Genomic DNA, 24,207 nt, shown 5'->3' on the forward strand with positions numbered 1-24,207 from the left:
GACTTTGTGTAGATGTTCCAGGTGGTCTGCCCAGGAATCCGAAAATATGGCCACATCGTCAAGGTAGGCGACTGCATATTCTCCTAATCCCGCTAGGAGACCATCTACAAGTCTTTGGAAAGTGGCGGGTGCATTTCGCAGCCCGAAAGGGAGTACATTAAATTCATACAGCCCGAGATGTGTGATGAAGGCTGACCTTTCCTTGGCAGATTCATCTAGCGGTACCTGCCAGTACCCCTTGGTTAAGTCCAAGGTAGAGATGAACTGGGCCCGTCCCAGTTTCTCTAATAGTTCATCTGTGCGTGGCATTGGATAGTTGTCTGGGCGAGTTACAGCATTTAGCTTACGGTAGTCCACGCAAAAACGTATTTCCCCATCTGGTTTGGGAACTAGAACCACTGGAGATGCCCATGCACTTTCAGAGGGGAGGATTACACCCATCTGTAACATATCCTGGATCTCCCGTTCTATAGCAGTTTTAGCTTGAGGAGACACCCGGTAAGGTTGGACCCTAATTGGGTGAGCATTACCTGTGTCAATGGAGTGGTATGCCCGTTCAGTCAGTCCTGGGGTGGCTGAGAACGTTGGCGCGTAGCTAGTGCACAGCTCCTGGATCTGCTGTCGCTGCATACGCCCAAGGGTCATGGAGAGGTTCACCTCTTCCACACCACCAGCACATTTCCCTTCGTAGTAAACACATTCAGGCCACTCAGCGTCATCTCCTCCCTGGGCTGTAAACTGACAAACCTTTAATTCTCTGGAATAAAAGGGCTTTAGAGAATTAATATGGTACACCTTAGGCTTTCGGTTGGAGGTGGGGAATGCTATGAGATAATTAACAGCTCCCAGGCGCTCCTGGACCATGAATGGCCCTTCCCACGATGCTTCCATTTTATGGGCCTGGAGCGCCTTTAAGACCATGACCTGGTCCCCTACTTTGAAGGAACGCTCTCTGGCATGTTTATCATACCAGGCTTTTTGCTCTTTTTGAGCATCCTGTAAGTTTTCTTTAGCAAGGGCTAAAGAGGTTCGGAGGGTGTTTTGTAGGTTGGTTACAAAGTCCAGAATGTTAGTTCCTGGGGAAGGTGTAAATCCCTCCCATTGCTGCTTCACCAACTGCAATGGCCCCTTAACCTCACGGCCATATACAAGTTCAAATGGGGAAAACCCTAAATTGGGATGTGGTACAGCTCTGTAGGCAAAGAGCAACTGCTGCAACACTAGGTCCCAATCATTGGAGTGCTCATTTACAAATTTACGTATCATGGCCCCCAAAGTTCCATTAAACTTCTCCACCATGCCATTTGTTTGATGGTGGTAAGGAGTGGCAACCAAGTGATTTACCCCATGAGCTTCCCAAAGGTTTTTCATAGTTCCTGCCAGGAAATTAGTCCCTGCATCTGTGAGGATGTCGGAGGGCCAACCTACCCTGGCAAAAATGTCTGCTAGTGCCTGGCACACACTTTTAGCCCTGGTGTTGCTTAGAGCTACTGCTTCCGGCCATCGGGTAGCAAAATCCATAAAAGTCAGTATGTACTGCTTTCCTCTGGGTGTCTTTTTCGGAAAAGGACCCAGAATATCCACAGCTACTCGCTGAAATGGAACTTCAATGATGGGGAGTGGTTGTAGAGGGGCTTTGACCTGGTCTTGGGGTTTTCCCACTCTTTGGCACACCTCACAAGACTGGACATAGGTAGAAACATCCTTGCCCATTCCCTCCCAGTGGAATGACCCCCCCAAACGGTCTTTGGTCCTGTTCACCCCAGCATGGCCACTAGGGTGATCATGGGCTAAGCTCAAGAGCTTGGCCCGGTATTTAGTTGGAACTACCAACTGTCTCTGAGGATGCCAGTCTTCCTGGTGTCCACCAGAAAGAGTTTCCTTGTATAAAAGTCCTCTTTCTACAACAAACCTGGATCAATTAGAAGAGCTGAGAGGCGGTGGGTTGCTCCGTGCCGCCGTCCAAGCTCTCTGGAGGCTTTCATCTGCTTCCTGTTCGGTCTGGAACTGTTCCCTTGATGCTGGAGACATCAGTTCCTCATTGGATTGGGGACATAGGCTTGGTCCCTCTGGAAGCGATATAGGGGATGGAGCTGTTTCTGTTGACTGTGAACCGCTCTCCGCTGGTGCACTATGTTGGGATTCAGGCTCCGGCTGAGCCTCTTGTGTAGGGTTATCGGCTGCTGCCAGTTCAGGTTCAGTGGGGCCCTCTGGTGTTGAGGTTGCAAGTACTGGATTCAGTGCTGACACGGGGTCTGGTGTTGGTTGTTCGGCTGGTTCCGGTTCTGGGACTGGTTCCGTCTGGGTCTCTGGGACTGGATCCGCTACTGCTGTTGCAGACATTGGCCTGGGGTCCGGGTCCATCACCTCTGACCAGGTCCTGATAGAAGTTTCCGGAACAGAGCTAGGCCTCACGGCTTGTTTAGCCTGGCTGCGGGTGACCGTTCCCACCCTCTTGGCCTGCTTCACATGATTGGCCAAGTCTTCCCCCAACAGCATGGGGATGGGATAATCATCATAGACTGCAAAAGTCCACATTCCTGACCAGCCCTTATACTGGACAGGCAACTTGGCTGTAGGCAAATTGAAAGAGTTGGACTTGAAGGGTTGAATCGTCACTTGGATCTCTGGGTTGATTAAATTGGGGTCCACTAAGGAAGCATGGATAGCTGACACTTGTGCTCCGGTGTCCCTCCATGCGGTGACCTTCTTCCCGCCCACACTCACAGTTTCCCTCCGCTCCAAGGGTATCTGGGCCTGTGGACCTCTGGTGTGATTCCGGTGCAATGAACTGTAATCTGTTGGGGTTCTTGGGGCAGTTGGCCTTTACATGCCCCAGCTCATTACATTTAAAACATCGTCCAGCTGACGGGTCACTGGGGCGAGGTGGGTTGCTGGAGAACGGGGTGGTGGGACGATAAGGGGTCTGGAGGGTTCTTTGGGAGGTAGGTGGGGCTTTGGGCGGCCCCCGGTAATAGGGTGTGGTCTGGGGTGGTCCCTTCTGGTCTCCGCTCCAACTGCGACCAGTTTTCTTCTTCTCTGCCACCTCCACCCATCTGGCTCCAATGTCTCCTGCCTCGATTACAGTTTTGGGCTTCCCGTCTAGGATGTATCTTTCTATTTCCTCAGGAACACCCTCTAAGAATTGTTCCATTTGCATTAGGAAGGGCAAATTTACTGGAGATTCAACACTTGCTCCTGATATCCAGGCATCCCAATGTTTCACAATGTGGTAGGCATGTCGGGTAAATGACATGTCTGGTTTCCACCTTAGGGCTCTGAACCTCCGACGAGACTGCTCGGGTGTTATCCCCATTCTGACTCTCGCCTTGGATTTAAACAGTTCATACTTGTTCATGTGTTCTTTAGGCATTTCAGCTGCCACCTCAGCTAAGGGTCCACTGAGCTGCGGCCTCAGCTCTACCATGTATTGGTCAGTAGAGATGTTGTACCCAAGGCAGGCCCTTTCGAAGTTTTCTAAGAAGGCCTCAGTATCATCACCTGCCTTGTAGGTGGGGAACTTTCTGGGATGGGAAGTGGTACCTGGAGAAGGATTGCTAGGGTTTGTTGGTTTATTCTGCTGGGCCTTTATCCTCTCCACCTCCTCCACATGCTTCCTCTCTTTTTCCTTCTCCTCCTCCACATGCTTCCTTGCCTCCATTTCCCTCTTGTGGGCAGCCTCCTGTACCTCCTTCTCCAGCCGCATGAGTTCTATCTGTCTTTCATGTTCCCTTTGTTTTTCCTTAGCCTGAAATTTGGCTAATTCCAGCTGTAGTCGAGCTGAGGATTTGGTCATTCTAACCTCTCTGTTTTTAACTAACTTTACACCTGAGGTTTAGAAATAAACAAACAAAACTTGGCTGTAAAATTTTGCTGTGCTGGAATAGAATACCTATTCTCTGATAGTGACTGTCAGCCTACAGAAAAAGACAATTCCCTTGTCTCTGCTCTGGGCCCAAATTAAAGCAAAAAACCTCCAACTACTTGGAAACCTGCTTACCCAGCCCAAAGAAAAAGCAAATGGGTAGAACACACACCCCCTATTTACTTTTAGGAAGAAAAGAAAAAAAAAAACCTCTGGGTTGGAAGACTGTGAATTTCCCTGCAGGAGTTAAGTACCCTGCCTCCAGGCAAAGAAAACCTGTAATCCCCTTTTGTCTCTGCTTGGCCACAAAGCTGAGAAAAACAAGCTGCTTTCAGTTTCAAAGCTGCTTTCTGGACTTCCTTTCCACAGGAAAAAAAAATTCCTTTATAAAATCTGTATTTCTAGTTCAAAAAATCTCAACTGGATCTCAAAATGATTTCAGGTTAATCCCACCACTATGCCACCATGTCAAGGTTCCTCCCCCACTCTGAACTCTAGGGTACAGATGTGGGGACCTGCATGAAAAACCTCCTAAGCTTATCTTTACCAGCTTAGGTCAAAACTTCCCCAAGGTACAAAATATTCCACCCGTTGTCCTTGGACTGGCCGCTAGCACCACCAAACTAATACTGGTTACTGGGGAAGAGCTGTTTGGACGCGTCCTTCCCCCCAAAATACTTCCCAAAACCTTGCACCCCACTTCCTGGACAAGGTTTGGTAAAAAGCCTCACCAATTTGCCTAGGTGACTACAGACCCAGACCCTTGGATCTTAAGAACAATGAAAAAGCATTCAGTTTTCTTACAAGAAAGACTTTTAATAAAAAATAGAAGTAAATAGAAATAAAGAAATCCCCCCTGTAAAATCAGGATGGTAGATATCTTACAGGGTAATTAGATTCAAAAACATAGAGAACCCCTCTAGGCAAAACCTTAAGTTACAAAAAAGATACATAGACAGAAATAGTTATTCTATTCAGCACAATTCTTTTCTCAGCCATTTAAAGAAATCATAATCTAACACATACCTAGCTAGATTACTTACTAAAAGTTCTAAGACTCCATTCCTGGTCTATCCCCAGCAGAAACAGCATACAGACAGACAGAGACCCTTTGTTTCTCTCCCTCCTCCCAGCTTTTGAAAGTATCTTGTCTCCTCATTGGTCATTTTGGTCAGGTGCCAGCGAGGTTACCTTTAGCTTCTTAACCCTTTACAGGTGAGAGGAGCTTTCCCCTGGCCAGGAGGGATTTCAAAGGGGTTTACCCTTCCCTTTATATTTATGACATAAGGCCATCTCTATGCTACAGCCTCCGCGGTGACAGAGCTATGGCTCTGTGATTGTGCTACTGTAACACATTAATGTAGACGCTTCCTGTGTTGAAGGAAGTTATTTTCCCATCAGTGTGGTTAATCCACCTCTCTGAGAGGCGATAGCTCGGTGGATGGAAGAATCCTCTCAGCCTAGCAGTGTCTACGCCGGGGTTGGGTTGACCTAACTACAGCACGGAGGGTGCAAAATTTTTCACAGCCCTGTGCGACGTAGCAATGTCAATCTAATTTTTAAGGGTAGACCAGGCCTCCAGGTGAGATCCTGCTCCCCTGGAGGTCAGTGGGAGTTTTGCCAACGACTTCAATGGCACCAGGATTTTACCTCAAGAGTATTTGACAAATGCAGAGCAAGAAACCACTTGTTCATGCCATATTTTCTTCAGCAGCTATTCAAAACACGGGAAGAGCCAGAGACTGTTGTGGTTAAATATCTCTGCATAGTAACATCAATACATAGGAATTGCCAGACTGGATCAGATGCTGGGGCTATCTAGTCCAGTATCTTGACTCCAATAGTGGCCAGTGCCAGGTGCTTCAGAGGAAAGTGCAAGAAACCCTGCAGTATGCAGATGTGGGATAATTTCCCTCTCCCCGCCCCCACATCCCCTCACATAGGTTTAATCCTAGTCCCTCGTAATGAGAGATTAGTTTAAATCCAGGTTTTATAGCTCTGTTTTAAGATCTGTCCAATACCTTATTCCAGTGCTTCTCCAGCTGTGGTCCATGGAGCCATTTCTGTCTAACGGAGAAGCATCTATCCATCTGCAAGCAGCTGTGCTACTGGACAGAAGCTGGGACTGGACAACAGGGGCTGGATCACTGAAAAATTGCCCTCTTCCGATCATTCACTCTGAAGCATCTGGCACCAGCCACTGTCGGAAGACGGGATACTGGGCTACACGGACCATTGGTCTGTCCCGAGGATGGCCATTCTTATGTTGTGGCCAGGCCACGTGATAGATCCATGCCAAGACTCTGAGGATTGATGTAGGCTTTTTTGACCAACTAAACTAAATAATCTCTCTGCACCTTGCACAGCTGCTTCATGGCCTCCTCTGTTGGGTGTTTCATTAATGTCATTTCCACTGGGATCGAATTTGTGCAAAAGACCAAAGGAGGGGAAGGAAATGCACAGCAAGATAGAACTGAACTGTGTAACAAAGAGAGATTAGAGTAGGGTAGTACCTACATATACTAAGAGACGGACCCTGCCACACAGAACTTGCAATCTAGATGGAGACGAGAGAGTGAAGAAGGGAATATTATCATTCCCATTTTACAGATGGAGAATGGAGTCACATAGATTGTGACTTGCCCAAGGACATACATGCAGTCCGTGGCAAAGCTGGGAATTGAACCAAGATCTCCTGAGTCTCAGACTAGTGTCTTAACTCTCATTTATTTATCCTGTTGTGGTAGTACCGAGAAACCTCACCCATAGATCACGTCCCCATTGTGCTAAGTGCTGTACAAACAAAGAACAAAAAGGTGGTCCCTTCCCCAAAGAGCTTACAGTCTAGGTATTTGATCATGCTTTCTCACCAATGTGTTTTGTGACTGGAGATCTTGCCGGTTTTCCAGGCATCTTTCTTGCATTGCTTGTTTTCCCCCCATTCTCCCGCCTTCTAAAACAGCACGTAATAGCTCAGAAAGACGGAAGCAACTGAGTTGCAGCACCAGGCCTGTTCTGAGATGCATCTCCCTGATGCTGGAGCTCTCGAGGTTTTCAGGTCTCACAGATGGGAGTAATTTCCTTAACCAAGCAAGGCAACAGAAAAGAAATATTCACCAAAGTCTGGTGCGATTGAGCCCATGCACGCTTGCTTATTGTGGCACAGATTTGCTGGAGAGATGGACAAATCCTCATGTGGGACATCACTGTAGACTTGCCGAGTAGTGCTCACTGAAGAACAAAAAGAAAAGGAGTACTTGTGGCACCTTAGAGACTAACCAATTTATTTGAGCATAAGCTTTTGTGAGCTACAGCTCACTTCATCAGATGCATACTGTGGAAAATAGAGAGGATGTTTTTATACACACAAACCATGAAAAAATGGGTGTTTATCACTACAAAAGGTTTTCTCTTCCCCCACCCTACTCTCCTGCTGGTAATAGCTTATTTAAATTAGTTTCACAAAGGCAGTGCAGCTTGCATGGGAAAATAGTAAGGAACCCAACACAGACCGCTAGCAAAGATCACTTGCCTCTTCCAGTCTACATCCCTCTGCAATTTTGCTGCAGTTCTGACCATCTCTGTTGGCTGACAAGGTTACATGAGACTGTTTTACTTTCATATCATTCTCATGTGTTTCCCCCCACCTTCAGCTTTAAGCAATTGTCCACTGGTTTTCCACTTTCTCAGACAACAGATAACTCCCTTCCTTTGTTCATTTGTTACCTTGATTTTATGGAAAGAGGGGGAGTCTTGGGAAAGGCATGGCCATTTGTGTCTAGGAGGCAGCATCGTCTGGTGTTGGGAGCCATGGGTTTCATTTCCAGTCTGTTACTCAATGCTGGATGAGTCCCTTAGGGCATATTCTTCAGACATTCTGTCCCCCTTTGGGCTCTGTTGGCGTTGTTGATAGGTGATCAAGTTGTTAGTCTATTGTTGAAAGTACTTCTGAAAAATCAGGGCCTTAACTTCTCAGCACCTCAACTTGCTCCTTTGGTTCATGGCATAGTGACACGTTGATAAAATGCTCTGGGTATTTTTCTACCATATGTAAATCCAGTTTACTCAGTGCCTCATTGTTATTTTTTTCCTCCTAATCTATAGTTCTAATTTCCTGTACTCTTCCTTTACTCTGCCTTTCCTTCCTGTACTCATTCTTTTCCTCTAGCATTTTTTTTTTGTATTCTTCCTAAGTTTTAGAGATCAGAGTTATGCTCGACATTCCAGGTATGTTGACATGTGAATGAGCCTCTTTTGATGGTACCACAAAAAGAAACACAGATTTGCCTTGTAAATGGACTACTTCCCAGATTCCCTGTGCGTATAGCTTGCTTACAGTTCAGTATCCTGACCCTCAGGCACCATTTGTGCATACAGAAGGGTAATCCAGGTCTTATTGCATTCTTAAGGGGTCCTCAACCACTCACAGCCCATAGGCTTCATAGAGGAACAGCACTATCGGGGACCTTACTGCGTAGCTGCCAGCAGTAGACTCCTCTGTCCAACAGTGGTTTGTGAACACTCCATAAAATGTTGCTATGGGAGAAGTACATTTTTCTTTCTTAAAGAGGCCTTATGCAACTCTGTGATCATTATGTAAGGTTCCTTCAGGGTCATGAAGAGTGGCGTTTTGCATTTGATTTCTCTGTATAGTAATATTGGCTCTTTCATTATGGTGGCTCATTGTAGCTTATGTTTTCTTTGCGCCATTGGAACTGTGCGTTTCTGGTTCTATAAGCTGTGTGAGCAGAACACCTGCTCATAAAAAACAACTGCCCACAGGTAATTTATCATTAATTCTTTAGTTAGTTAACACATGTATGTCGCGGTGTGCATGACACAGGTTCAGGTGTACTTGATGCTTTGCATAGCCGTTAAAGAGACAGGCCTCAATTGTCAAAAGGGACTGGTGATTTTTGGGTGCCCGAGTCAAGACTCTGCAGGGACCTGCTTTTCAGAGGGCAGGTGTTGGGCACTTTTTGAAAATTCAGGCCCCTTGAAGCTGTCTCAGGTTGGGCTCCTGAAAACTGAGGCTCGCAAAATCACTAGCCTGGTAACTTAGAGAATGGTCCTGGTCTAGAGGAGTTTACAATGGCAAGGCTTTGAGGTGCTGGGGAAATACCCTAGGGCAAAGGGAGGCCTGGTAGCAGAGGGGATGCTATGTATTGTGTTACACATTGTGTTCCTTTCTTCTAAGCATTATTTCCATATATGGGTGGTTCATGAATTTAGGGTTCATCCTGTCCTGGGCCAGACCAGCGGCCAGTACCAGCTGCTTCAGAGGAAGGGGCAAGAGATTTGAGGGTAAAGCAGTAATAACTACATCACAGTATTGACATAGGTCACTCCCATAAGGCTATGGCTCCTGGCCTTTTGGGGTAGCTGTATCAATGAACCAGCCCACCACTGTATTTCTTGTCCTCATGTCACTGTCTGCCTCTACCTCCCTCACCTCATTCATGATGAACTTGGGGCTCAGCATCTGTACAATGACTCTTGCTTGCATATTGCTCAGTTAAACATGCTCTAGACTACGCATCTTAGACTCCTTCAGACTCTCACATACTCAGAGGGTTGGAGCCGCAATTTCTCTTATAGAGCAAACATGCATAGCTGGAAAAGGAATGGGTAGCACTGGAGTCCAGCTTAGAGTTCATGAACATGGGCCAAAAGGAGCCTAAGGTGTTAACTCAAGGATCCTTCCCCACTCATTATGCTTCTCCAGGTTCAGCCAGGCATAATTGTAGTCCCTGCTAGCACACCTAGGGCAACTGAAAGGGGGTGGAAGGAGACAGATCTGTGGCCCCACTAATCTCTTCACTGGCCAGCAGGTGTGGCCAGCCATGTAGTGGAGTACACACTGCACCCTCCTGAGGGGGTGTAGCAGTGAATGCGAAACCCTCTTCAGGCCAGTTTACCAAAGTCGCCTCTAGATTCACCTGGGTCTACACCACCCCTTGCATAGGTCAGTGTATGATTTAAAACAAAAGGGCTGTGAGAGGATCTCAGCTCTGGAGCAAGCTATGCCCTGGTCAGAAATAACTGGTCTGTTGACCTTTAGAGTATACATTTATTTGCATGGGGTGCTAAAGAGGGTGGGGCATGGTAGGGTTTAGATCTGTGGAAGATTGTGTGTCTTGCAGGGGGCTTCGTTCTGTTGGCTGTGGGATATAGATGGTTGGAACATTTTGAATATTTTTGTCAACATTTTGAATTTCAAAAATTTTCATGAAAAATTTGATGTATTTTCCAACATCACCACTGTCTGACGGCAGGGAAGAAGGGCTTCTAGAGTCTGGGATAGCTGCTCCTTCTTACAGAAATACAAAATAGGCACACTGCAGAACTAAGGAGAAAACCCGACAAGGAAAAGAAATTCAGTCAAAGAGCAGTTGCAAAACTTGGATGTACCAGTTGTAGAACACACCCCACTGGTTGGAAAAGAGTTCTTTATACTTTCCTTTTGTACATGCTCCTAACACGGTACAGCAACTGAGTGTATTCTTACCTTTGTGATCTCATCAGGCATATTAGTTAGAAAAGGACAACATACATCACAAATACTGCAAAAGGGTAATTAACCCATCTGCGAGGACAAAAGGAAAAGTCTCATTCTATTTTTACTTGGCCTACTAATTTTCCTTAAATACAGTTTATAAATATTTCCTTGCAATTGACTATTCATGTGCATTAGTTAAGAAAGTCGTGCCATTCCAACTGACTGAAGTTTTTTGAGGGGAGTTGACAAAATAATGGCATAAAAGAGAACTGACAGGTGGTGCAGTGGAAAAATTTCCTCTACAGCAGGAATTACTGAGTGGATTCTTTGGCCTATATTATGCAGGAAATCAGATTAGACGAGTGTTTCCCAAGTTGTGGAGTGTGCCCCCTGTTGGCAGGGTACAGGGATAGGCCTATTAATTATTCTCCTGTGTCTTAGCTTTCATAAGTCTCTCTCTAGATGTTATGGTTGTGAAGAAACACATGAAAACCTGACCTGCATATAACCAATACATCTATGTCTGAGTTTGCAGAGTGCCTGAAGCACTGACTCTGAGAGGTGTGAAGTGCTCCATTGAGTATAGTGGGTGCTAACTCAGATGTCAGTGATGATATTTTAAATGTCAGCATTGTAGATATTTTACTGCTCATCCAAACATGTAAGAAAGGAGAGGAAGTATAATATTATAAAGATCTATGGTCTCCACTCATCTTAGATAGACTGAACAAGAGATGGGGCGGGGGGAGGGGATAAAAGGGTGGGATTGGTTTTATTTTTCTGAAGGGGGAGAAACTTTTGATATTTTGGAAATGTTGGGCTAGATGATCACAATGGTCCCTACAGGCCTTACAGGTCTATGAGATATAGTGGATCTGGACTTTATAAAAGCTTTGGATAAGGTCCTTCCTAAGAGTCTTCTAAGGAATCTTGTCATTAGATGAGATGGAGTTTTGCTATGGGTTAGAAATGCTTTATGAAACAAAGTGTTGGGAATAAATGGTGAATACTAAGCATGACAGGTGGTTAAAAGTGAGAGGTTTTGAGGAGCCAGGCTAGGTCTGCTATTGTTTATACTACTGAAGATCTGAAAGAGTGGGTCGATGATCAGAAATTGAGCCAGATTTTCAGCTGATGAAAATTTGTGTAGCTCCATTTAAGTCAGTAATGCTGGGCTGATCAACGTCAATTCAAGATCTGGCTCATTTAGAATAGTTATGTCTAGATTTCTTGGAATATCAGAATAATTTTATAAATCTAGTGGACTAGGAAACACAACAGCTATTGTAGAGGAACACTAGGTAATGTGCATTTGAAGGAACAATTTGGACTATGCCTGCACTTGATGGGTTCCTAAATAACTGTAATCACTCAGGAAAAAGACCTACAGTAAGCATAATTGCAGACAGTTGAGTAAAAACATATTATAATGCCATTGCACAAAATGTAATGCAACATTCAGTTTTGGTCACCATATCTCATGAAAAGATATAGTACACAAACTGCAATTTGTCTGCACAAAATGCCTCTCAACAGATATCCTAAAGCACGTACAGGAGTGCAAGTCCTATTGAAAGTCAATTGGATTTGTGCTCCTAATTCACTTAGGTGTTTTGAAAACCCCACCTTTTATCTGCCTTTGGATATCATGGTAATTACAAGCACAAATTAGGCTTGCAATTGTGCATGCATTTTGGCATGTGCAGTTGCACACTAGATTATGGTTTGTTTGTTTTTTAAACCAGGCTTGTACTAAAAATCATAAATGTTTATTTCATGCAATATATTTGAATCATAAATGTTCAAAGAATTATAACACCAAGGTGCTACCAGGTCACAATCACACAAATTAGGAACACCACAGAACACTCCTTTTTAACATGGAAATGCCTAGGCCAGAGAACCCAACAGATGGTGATATGTGCAGACTGGTTTCAATTATTTTCAGGCAAAACGACTTTCAAAATTGTATGAGCTTCTCACCTCAGTTGCTTGTACTTGGAGCGCAAAGTAGCCATGGTCCTGAATTCTAAAAGCAGCAGATGTAGTCTCTTCTTCTAATATGGCTGCATTTGTCAACTATGGATGCTTTGACACATGTTTTGGTGACATGGTCCAGCAGAATCTAAGAAGTGAACCCACATGTTGGTTCCACTGGTGGCCATGTTGGCTGGGCTTATCCCAGTAGCCAGATGTGCTCTGACAATTGCCGTGCCTTACTGTCTAATCCATCCCATTCCTTTCTGAGGCTCCCAAAACAGTCATAAATGACTTTTGACACTAATAGCACTGTCTACTCTTTCCAGTAGGAAACCCTGCTGAAACCATGGCTGTTTGACTAGAACTCCTGTGCAGTAACCCTTCCATCCCTGTGCTTCTGTAGCTAACAAAAGACATTGCAGTCAGAAAAATTCATTCATGGGCTTTGCCATTTTGGGATGGAATAAACAAAGGTGAATAAACAAAAAGGCTCAGGGCTAACGCTAAAGTAAATCAGTCTAGCTCCATTTACTTCAGTAGAGGTAGGCTGATTTATGTTAGAGGGCATATTCCTTCATCCACTTACTTCCCTGGTCCTTCTCGCATGAACAAAGAGCAACAATACCCAAAGTCCAAAGGTGCAAACAATTCAATGTTTATTGGGGTGAACTTCCAGCAAGCATGATTCCAGTTTCCTTCCTTAGTGCCCCCCTTCCCAGCTCTGACACCACAGAGTCTTACACCTGTGTCCCTGTTCCCATTCCTGCCCTTAATCAAACATGATTCCAATTTCACCAACCCCATTCCCTGTTCCCATTTCCCGCCCCCCACACCCAACCCATTTCCTGATTGACTTCAGACTATATAGTAAAACTTGAGTTCTGCTTAGCTATACCTTAACCAATCATTTTCCTGAAATTTAACTAACTAGTCCTAACATATTGTAACATGATTATTTAACCAATTATATCCCACCACCTTAATTAGTTTACGCCCAGCAAAATTAATTATACAGCAGACAGAAACAATCACAGAACCAGACAGAGATTATACAGACAAACAATAGCAAAGTGGGAACTATAATGACAAAACAATACAGAAGTGAGGATTTCACATCCCAGCTATTGATAAGTGAGTTTTTGCCAGACAGGATGCTATCAAACTAAGTTTCCTTTTACATCTTCTAGGCACTTCCCTTTCTCTGGAGGCGATAGGCATTATCAGGACAGGATTGTATTCCTAACAGCCCAATAGCACCTTATTTCAGTGTGACTAGTTTGGAATGTGAGGATGTGACCATACGCTTCCCAGCTTATGGCTGCCTCTGTTGCTTAGCCGGAGATCTCAGCCTAAGATCAGGGCCTCAGACTGTCACAGTAAGAGGAGCTTACGCCGGCAGACAGTGATTTTGATTCTTTCTTTTATACCTCTATAACTAGCTAAGTGATAAGAATACACCTAAATTCTTAGAGTATAGGCCTTTACAGAGAGGCCTGAATATCTATATCCTAACCAGCTGAGGATCTGGCCCCAAACTTCCAAACCCCACCAAGTAACTGCTGATAAAGATGAGATGGAAAAAAACTATTATGTTGTCCTTCCCTGCTGCCCTTACAAGATTGTCCCCTATTTTATATTTTCTAGTGTCCAGTCTAGTTTACTAAGCAATTAGGCACCTACCACTTTCCCACTGGGCAACTCTTGTACAGTACAGCTGATCTTGCTGTCAAGAAGGCCTACTTGATGTTCAGTCTAAATACCCCAATGCTCCATATGCCACCCATCAGTAGAATAAGGTTCTGGAACAGCTGTCCAGTAGCAGGAGAGGAGGTTAACAACCTAAATGGTTTTAAGATGGAGCTTGATACATTTATTAATGGAATTATATGACAAGGTTGCCTGCGATAGTACTAGGAGGCCCCTTCCAGTCTTATATTCCTCAATACTTTTGTATTGCATTATAGCCACCTCTAACAAATTCTCTTCCTTTTCCTATGCTTATAGGTGGTTTCCGTAGACTTCTCTAGTTGTTGCTTAGCCAAGCTGCACATACTTGGTTGGTCTTTTAAAGATGTTCTCACCATAGGTGAGTTCCTGCAGCCCTCGCCTGACGAAAGCACCGAGTGTAGCATTGAAGGTGTGAGAGGGAGTCTGAAGGGAATTCCCGAAGCTGCAAGCGACATTTTCATGTGCTATGAATTAGGAACACCACCTCTGCTACACGCAGTCCCGGCTACCTTTTATAGTATAAGCCATAACAAAGCAGATTAAAATACTTAAATAATGAGGAACCACTGGTTCACATCTCAGCCATAGATAAACTGAGAGCCATGTAGGTGGGTTTGCATTTGTTACTTGGATGAGAGCTAGAAAACCATTTGTGTCTGCTGTACATGGACATGGGGAAAAATCCCATTAACTCATGGTCCTGTCAGAGTAGGATTGTTCCAGGAAGTAGATTAGAATTCCCTCCATTGCTTTGTCCAGTGTATTTTTCACTGGTTTAAGCAATGGTGCTTTCACAGGTTATCTTGGAGGAAACTATTCCAGTCTCAATAGACCTCACTTGGATTTTTTTTTCCTGGTGTGCAACCTTGTTTTTCTTTTAGCAGCTTCACCTCAGTGCTTTAGCTAAACAATTCCTCTCACTGCTTAGTTCTTACACCTGGTGATACTTGTAAACTATCACCACGTATGAGCCCCTCTAGTCATCATTTGGCCAAACTAAGCTTTTTTTTAGTTGCTCCTTGTGAATTAGTCACTCCACCCTCCGTTGTTGTTGTTGCTCTTCCATGAATTTCTTCTGCTTCATCAATGAGATTGAGGTGCCCAGACATTCATATGGTATTTGTTTCACCAGGACTTACGGCTTCCTTGAAGCATGATGTGCTCTTTTGATCTGTAACATTACAGTATTATTAATACTATTTGTAGCTCTATTCTTTTATTTAGTATCTGTTTGTATTACAGCTGAAACTAGACCCTCCAACTGAGATTAGGGCCCAGTTGGGCCAGGTACCATATGTGATAAATGAAGGTGGGGATAGCTCCCCTTTCTGAACACCCAGCCAACCAGTTAGCTGTACAGTCCCTCATGGTGTCTGTTCTTTGCTTGCTTTACCAGCAAAGGGTTAACAAGCCCACAGTTAAAAGAAAAGGAGTGGGCACCTGACCAAAAGAGCCAATGGGAAGGTAGAACTTTTTAAAATTGGGAAAGAAACTTGCCCTTTGTATGTTGTTCTCTGGGCTGCAGGGACACAGAGCAGTAATGCTTAAGCAGCTTTAAACCAGGTATAATTATAGATGATCAAGTCATACTTCAAACCTACTTACAGATATGTAAGTAAAATTAGGGAATGTCTAAAAAGATGTGATTAGGGTTATTTCTTTTATTTCTTATTGGCTTGTGGAGTCCTCTGTGCTAACCCCAGATGCTTTTGTTTGCTTGTAACCTTTATACTGAACCCCCAAGAAAGCTATTTTGGGTGCTTGATTTTTGGAATTGTTCTTTTAAAATCTAGCAAAAACCTAAGTTCCAGATGTATTTTCTTTCTTTTTGTTTTTAATAAAATTTACCTTTTTTAAGAACAGGATTTGATTTTTGGTGTCCTAAGAGGTTTGTGCATATGCTGTTTGATGAGCTGGTGGCAACAGCTAATTTCCTTTGTTTTCTTTCTCAGCTCTTCCCTGGAGGGGGGGTGAAAGGGTGGAGGGTACCCCACAGGGAGGAAATTCCCAAGTGCTTTTCCTGGGTCCAAGTGTTTTTTTATTTTGCATTTGGGTGGTGGCAGCGTTTACCAAGGCAAGGTCAGAGAAAAGCTGTAACCTTGGGAGTTTAATACAAGTGGAGTGGCAAGCATTAATTTTTAGAATCCTTGTGGTCCCCCACCTTCTGCACTCGGAGTGACAGAGTGGGGATTCAGCCTTGACACCATACTTGAACAGAGTAAGAAATATTCCCTGCCTTGAAGAGTTTACAAGAGGAGGCAGGACAGACAGGTGGTGGGAGAAAGATGGGGAACTGAAGCAGAGAGCGATTAAATGACACAGGAAATTTACAGCAAAACTGAGACTTGAACCAACATGTCCTGAGACTGTTTAGTGTCTTAACCACAAGACCATCCTCCTTTCTCTCTCGCGCGCTCTCTCTCTCTCTCTCTGTGATCTTGTTTGTCCCGATCCTGCCAAGAAAGGCAAATATTGCTTTGGTATCAATCCAAAGGCCTGTATACCCTGTAAATGGCAGGTTTCAGAGTAGCAGCTGCGTTAGTCTGTATTCGCAAAAAGAAAAAGGAGTACTTGTGGCACATTAGAGACTATATAAATTTGTTAGTCTCTAATGTGCCACAAGTACTCTTTTTCTTTCTCCTTACAGTGTGTATGGTAACACCCATTGTTTCATGTTCTCTATGTATATAAATCTCCCCACTGTATTTTCCACTGAACAGTATCCCCGATAATGTCACAGCAAAACTGGTGGCTGAACTTTGTGACTTTGTCCTCACCCATAACTATTTCACATTTGGGAACAATGTATACCTTCAAATCAGCGGCACTTGTATGGGTACCCGCATGGCCCCACAGTATGCCAACATTTTTATGGCTGACTTAGAACAACGCTTCCTCAGCTCTCATCCCCTAACGCCCCTACTCTACTTGCGCTATATTGATGACATCTTCATCATCTGGACCCATGGAAAAGAAGCCCTTGAGGAATTCCACCATGATTTCAACAATTTCCATCTTACCACCAACCTCAGCCTGGACCAGTCTACACAAGAGATCCACTTCCTGGACACTATGGTGCTAATAAGCCATGGTCACATAAACACCACCCTATACCGGAAACCTACTGACCGCTATTCCTACCTACATGCCTCCAGCTTTCACCCAGGTCACACAACACGATCCATTGTCTACAGCCAAGCTCTACGATACAACCACATTTGCTCCAACCCCTCAGACAGAGACAAACACCTACAAGATCTCTATCAAGCATTCTTACAACTACAGTACCCACCTGCTGAAGTGAAGAAACAGATTGATAGAGCCAGAAGAGTACCCAGAAGTCACCTACTCCAGGACAGTCCCAAGAAAGAAAATAACAGAACGCCACTAGCCATCACCTTCAACCCCCAACTAAAACCTCTCCAACGCATCATCAAGGATCTACAATCTATCCTGAAGGATGACTCATCACTCTCACAAATCTTGGGAAACAGGCCAGTCCTTGCCTACAGACAGCCCCCCAACCTGAAGCAAATACTCACCAGCAACCACATACCAATCACAGTCATACCAATCACAGAATCACACGGTTGGAAGGGCATACCACACAACAGAACCACTAACCCAGGAACCTATCCTTGCAACAAAGCCCGTTGCCAACTGTGTCCACATATCTATTCAGGGGACACCATCACAGGGCCTAATAACATCAGCCACGCTATCAGAGGCTCGTTGACCTGCACATCCACCAATGTGATATATGTCATCATGTGCCAGCAATGCCCCTCTGCCATGTACATTGGTCAAACTGGACAGTCTCTATGTAAAAGAATAAATGGACACAAATCAGACGTCAAGAATTATAACATTCAAAAACCAGTCAGAGAACACTTCAATCTCTCTGGTCACTCGATTAGAGACCTAAAAGTGACAGTTCTTCAACAAAAAAACTTCAAAAACAGACTCCAAGGAGAGACTTCTGAATTGGAATTAATTTGCAAACTGGATGCAATTAACTTAGGCTTGAATAGAGACTGGGAGTGGATGGGTAAAACTATTTCCCCATGTTTATCTCCCCCCCTCCCCCCCGCCACTGTTCTTCAGACGTTCTTGTCAACTGCTGGAAATGGCCCACCTTGATTATCACTACAAAAGGTTTTCTCCCCCCCCTCCCCTGCTCCCTGCTGGTATTAGCTCATCTTAAGTGATCACTCTGGTTACAGTGTGTATGGTAACACCCATTGTTTCATGTTCTCTGTGTATATAAATCTCCCCACTATATTTTCCACTGTATGTATCCAGTGAAGTGAGCTGTAGCTCATGAAAGCTTATGCTCAAATAAATTTGTTAGTCTCTAAGGTGCCACAAGTACTCCTTTTCTTTTTGCACCCTATAAATGACACTCACAACACTGACACCCTTTCTACTGCTCATAAAATCATTTAAATAAAACAAAACCCCCACACCCTACCCTAAGCAGAGTTCTGACCCTGTAAAGGGAGAAGTTCCAGACACTCCATAATATCCACTAGGGTCTTCACTATTTCTCTGGATTTTACATGAAGAGTGCATTAGGTACTATCTTGAGGGGTGTCATTTGAAAACCTTAAGGTAGATAAATGGATTTCTGTGTATCGATGAGGTTGCCCATCACCGTAATATCTGAGTGCCAGTCTAAATGCTGATCCTGGTCATTATAGTTATGGTATCACTGTCATCCCTACATTTTTCTGCATGATTGTTTTCCAGATGTCCCTCCTTGAATCATATTGGTTTCTCATTTTTTAAATAGAGATGCTCAGTAAATATTTCCAAGATGGGAAATGAAAACATTCATTTCTCTTATAAATGGAGCGTGCATTATGGAAAAGTTTGAGTTGAGTGTCTTCTGGAGATTAATTGAAGCATGTGCTTCTATGTTGTTTTCCTTTCTACCATGGGTTCCCTTTGGAAGAAAAGTGAGCAGAGATCAGTTCTAGCCATTAATCGGTGTTTCAGACCAGAGGCCTTTACAAAGAGTGACTGCTGTGCAGATTTTCTGCTTGCCTTGTTGTAGACTCCTACCGCGTGTTAAAAAATCAATCAATAAAAGTCAAAGGCGGGGGGGAAAACGGACAATTAAATAAAGCTGGAAAATGGGCATGTGTAGAGATGTGCAAATAACAGATTTTTTTTTTTTGGCTCACTGGCTGTAACAAAAAAATCAAAGACCCCCCATTGTTTCAGGTCGCTGAACAAAATATTTCGTTTAACCCGAAACAAAATGTTTCGTTTTGCTTTAGAGCGTTAACCTTTAAAACTAAATAATTAAAGCTGAAGAAAATTTTGGGGGAAAAAATCGTTGTGAATTAAAACAAAGTAAAAAAAAAGTCATTCTTGAAAAAGTCAAAACGAAATATGTCAATTGTTCTGGGGAAAAATTATGGATTTTTTGCATCAAAACAACTGGATGAATTTTATACCAATTTGCAGAGTATTTCTGTCAACACGGGGTTTGCATTTTCAGTGGAAAAACAGTTTTGCCCGAAAAATTTCAGCCCTGCGCTAGGCGTGTGGGGTGGGGGTGGGGTTGGAGACATGGCAAGAGGATTGGTTTCAAAATCTGGTTGAAGGAATTCTGAGAAATCATGTTGGGTTTTTTTTGTTTTTTTGTTTTTGTTTTTAAAGCCAGGTAATGGGGGTGTCTTAGGTTCACCGGGGGCTGTTCTGTTTTCTTAAGTGCTGCGTAAAGCTGATGGGTTTGGAACTCTGGAGAGCAGGGTGAATGGATGGTTTAGAGTTGCATGGGGGCATAAGCAGCCCATGACTCTAGATTGCTCTTAACGCTACATCAGCCAGGGGGAATTTTGCGTGGATGGACGCTGGCTATCCCATGAATTCTTATTGAATTTAACACGTGCGAGCATCCAACCATGTGGATTCAGTTGCGGAATCGGGGCCCTGGGTCATGAGAAACTTGAAAGTTGTCCTTGTCTAATGCCTAGGTGACTAGATTTGGAAGTCTCGATCCAGTTTGTAGTAGGCAGGTTTCCATTTCTCCCTTGCACAAAAACCTAGCCACTTTGTTGGCCTTCTCTACAGAGGGGCCAAGGAACGCAGGGGAACAGAGAACAAACACTCCTAACATAGGGCTGTAGGGAAATTTTCCACTCTCTGTGAGAAACATTTTGTGGAGCTACATAGAGGATTCCAGCCTCTATCAGTGTTGGTCCGTCATCTCTTTAAAATAATTACAATAATAGAGTCCTGAGGGCCATTATTTTAACACAGAGCATCCATCCTGTAACTAGCATATTTCTAATGCATGCATTACCATGGTAACTAAATGCCATGCAGGACAGTAAGTCAGCAGTAGCTCTTCAATCTTCTCCCACACTTTCCTCCCAATATCCCTCATGTCTTGCAGTAAGAAGGTAGAGATCAGTCTCCATACCCCTCTCTGGGCTTCTTTGCCAAGGCTGCCAATAGGAGAGCCAGTTACCAGCTAACAATCTGAAAGCTAGTCTGAGCTGTTGCCTCCGCCTGGCTCCCATGTACACAGGCTCTTTTTAATGGTGTGACTCTTATTTCCCACCTCCTCACCACTAAATGTCAGGATGGACTTTTTCTGTCCTCCTCGGCTGAGATCTTATCTCTCTCTCTCTCTCATTATTTGATAAAACATCAGGAAGACAGTGGAGAAGTAATTAAATTCAGTACCTGAGCGGCGAGCGAGGGAAGAAAGGGAGGAGGGTGAGTATGGAGAGGTTTTTGTGAATCATTTTCTCCTCTATTTAGTTGAGGCCTGGACTGAGATGACTAATGTAGAAGGAGAGGGTGTTGTTTTTTTTTTTTTTTAAAATGAAAGGCTCTCGGCTTCCCAAATGCTAATATCGTGCCAGCAAGCTGCAGTCAAGGTTGAAATTGGAAGGAATATTGAACAGCCCTCGATTGGAGAGTTATTTCATATTTATCTTTATTTATTTATCTTGTTTCTTGCAACCCATTTCCCTCCCCGTCTTCCTTTTATTTATCCTTTTACTAGACTTAGCCCTCACTTTTTCTGCATCTTTTTTCTTTTGTAAGAATAACTATTGTTTTTCCCCCACAACATGTACGATTCTGGTATTCATTTTTGAATTCTCTTTACTTTTTTCTCCCCTCACGTATAGCGTTTCTGTGTTACCTTTGATCCCTCTGTTAGGTTTTCCCTTTTCTTCCTCTTTTTTTTGGTCATGTTGCTGACCGGTATGCCAAACTGAGGGCCCAGGGAAATTGTATCTTCTGTATATCTCCAGAGAACTAGGGCTAGATTCCCAGCTGTTCTCAATTGACATAGCTCCAGTGAAACCATCACCAGCTAAGGGTCTAGCCCCTTGATTCAGCCCAAGAAGTGAAAGTTCCCCTGCACACCCATCAAGGGACTCAGTCCAATCCTTGGGTAGTTCAGTGTTCATGCCCCTTCAATCCCTGGCCTTGTACCAGTTGTTACATTCAGTCCCTTTACTTTACTTTTCTTTGGATGTGTTTAGCTTTTATCATTTACATTGTTTCAGTAGTGCCTTTGTTCCAAATTATTGATAGCACAATAATGTCCATTTCCCCCACCCCCCAATCAAGGATCAGGAGCTGTACACATAAGTAACAAGATGTTGGCCCTTCACCTACACAGCTCACAATCTAGGTATTGTAACCCCTGTTCCTCTTTCCTGCAACTCTCCTTCTTATTTCTCATAATTATAATTCTCATACTGTTTCGTTGCAGAGACCTGAGCTGAGTCTTGAAGACCGTGACACTGGGATCGGCAGATGGTGTGTGCTTGAGCCACAAGAACAGCTCTAAGTTGCTATAGATTGGCTAAATATCTATTAGGAGAAGATGGCCATCTCCTTGAAGATCTGCTTCTTCACTCTGGTGCTGCTTCCTCTGGTATGGAATCCCAGAAACAATGTGTGTCTGTCTCTGTAATGGTGGTCTGTGGGTGCATGTGTTTTAAATGCATGGGGTTGTTAGCCCATACTAGGGGAAGGGCCTGTTGCTGACAATGGTTGAGGGCTCTCCGGATTCCCCCTTAGCTTCTATTAAACCACTTTCCGCTTCTAGGGCAGATGGGGTAGAATGATGCTCACTGCTTTTTTTGTACATGTGAAGAAGGCAGGGTCATATAGTCTACGTGTAAGGGCTTATCTACACATTTCCCAGTTTCAGGTTCCTGAGCATTCCTGAGCGCTCTCTGGGTTTAGCTCAGAGTCCTCTGGAGCGTCCTCTGGGGTGCCCTGGATCCCTTCTCTCCTCTTGCACATGGCTTTCTCTCCAAATCATGGAGTTTCTCTGGTCCCTTCTCTCTCTCTAAAATATTCAGTGAAAGACCATCGCTTTGTCAGGTAACACCCACTCAGCCTTATCTGATTATTAAAGCCCTCACCAGGTGATCCATTGCTTACATACTTCCCCACTTGAATTCGATTTGGTGGTTTGACTTATGTGGCAGTTATCTCTTTTTGTCCTGGGGTGCTCCCTTCAAAAAGGGCAATCATCAATATTTAACGACCCTCTGTTGTTAGCCATGTGCCACCACTCGAGATGTTGGTCCCAGGCAGAGGTAAAAAGACAGCATAGACCAGCCTTACAATCAAAATGGAGTTGCCAGTCTGACAGAGAGATAGAGTCCCTAAAATCAGACAGGTTTCAGAGTAGCAGTCATGTTAGTCTGTATTCGCAAAAAGAACAGGAGGACTTGTGGCACCTTAGAGACTAACCAATTTATTTGAGCATAAGCTTTCGTGAGCTACAGCTGACTTCATCGGATGCATTCAATGAAGTGAGCTGTAGCTCACGAAAGCTTATGCTCAGATAAATTGGTTAGTCTCTAAGGTGCCACAAGTCCTCCTTTTCTTTTTTGTAAAATCAGACAGAATCCAAAAGCTGTACGTAGGCACAGTGCTCTAACCCCTGTCTCTTCAAACAGGCAGCTGATGAATTGAAGAGAGACAGGAGGAGTTCAAGGTGGCAGGACAAGGTGGCAAAAAAAGAGGCTCTTGCACTTGTGCTAGTGGGGCTGGAAGAGGGAACTGAGAGGAGGCTGATGCTAGATAAAATGAGGAACTGGGAATGACAAGCTCAGTGAGGTTTGTAGACTCAGATTTTTCAAGGCAAGACGGGATCATTTTGATCATCTAATCCAACCTCCTTCACAACATAGGTCATATAACAGCAGTTCCCAAACTTTTTGTCAGCATGACCCTATTTTAATGAACTATTTCTGTCTGGGACCCCAGGCAGCCTGGGAGATGCCATTTTGTAGAGCAATATGGAGTCCTCCACACAGCGTGACCTTGAACGCACTGTACATGTGAGGTCACACTGTGCAGAGGATGCCATTTTGTAGAGCAATATGGCGTCCCCCATGTGATGTGACCTTTCCTGCACCGTGCGTGCGAGCTCACGCTTTGCAGAGCAAAATAGTGTCCTTAGCACACTACGGATTGGTGCAAACCCATCTGCTGATGGTGCGACCCCATTCTGTGTCTCAACCCACAGTTTGGAAACTGCTGCCATAGAATTTCACCCAGTGATTCCTGCATCCAGCCAAATGACTTGTGGTTGAATTAGACCATATCTTCTTTAAATCATTCCATTTTGATGTAAAACCTCCAGTGATAGAGAAATTCTCCACAGACCTTGATACAGAGGCATGTCAAGAGGAATTCCATAAAAGGTTTTGGGAAGGAGCCACCCGAGGGCCCCTGAAGTGGGAATCTTCTGCCAAGATTTTCAAAAACTGACTTGCAATATTGAATGTCCAGCAAAGGACGCATTTAAAGTGGCCTGATTTCCAGAGGGTTACTGCTCAGAAATTGAGGCCCATTTCAAGTGTCTCAGATTGGGCGCCCAGAGATTGAAACACCCAAAATCACTAGTCACTTTAAAACAAAAATCTTGTCCTTTATTTCTAAAGGTGAATTTTGTTGTTATTGTAACTATATAACAGATCTCTTGAGCTTCCAGGTGAATGGACTTCCTGGTAAGTGTCAAAAGGCAACAAGCCACTGTTTACTATCTCCTGCATTTCAGTAAGTTGCTATGATCGCTGTTGTGGATAATTAATGATTGACTATGGCTTCTGTAATGGAGCAGCATTCGTTTGGTCATAAT

The 24,207-nt window shown here is 44.0% G+C and overlaps 1 protein-coding gene across 7 annotated transcripts in view; it reads left to right on the plus strand.

Annotated features, from left to right (window-relative positions):
- ADCYAP1R1 (ADCYAP receptor type I) overlaps positions 1 to 24,207 on the plus strand; it is a 188,756-nt gene that overhangs the window by 21,402 nt on the left and 143,147 nt on the right. For all 7 annotated transcript variants that reach the window (XM_073334759.1, XM_073334763.1, XM_073334764.1 and 4 more), the window contains exon 2: positions 21,817 to 21,981. In XM_073334759.1, coding sequence (XP_073190860.1) covers positions 21,931 to 21,981 — 51 coding nt within the window. In that variant the 5' untranslated portion in view covers positions 21,817 to 21,930. The remainder of the gene's footprint in view (positions 1 to 21,816; positions 21,982 to 24,207) is intronic.

The sequence above is a fragment of the Lepidochelys kempii genome, chromosome 2 (genome assembly GCF_965140265.1).
Source record: "Lepidochelys kempii isolate rLepKem1 chromosome 2, rLepKem1.hap2, whole genome shotgun sequence".
NCBI classification, from domain to species: Eukaryota; Metazoa; Chordata; order Testudines; family Cheloniidae; genus Lepidochelys; species Lepidochelys kempii.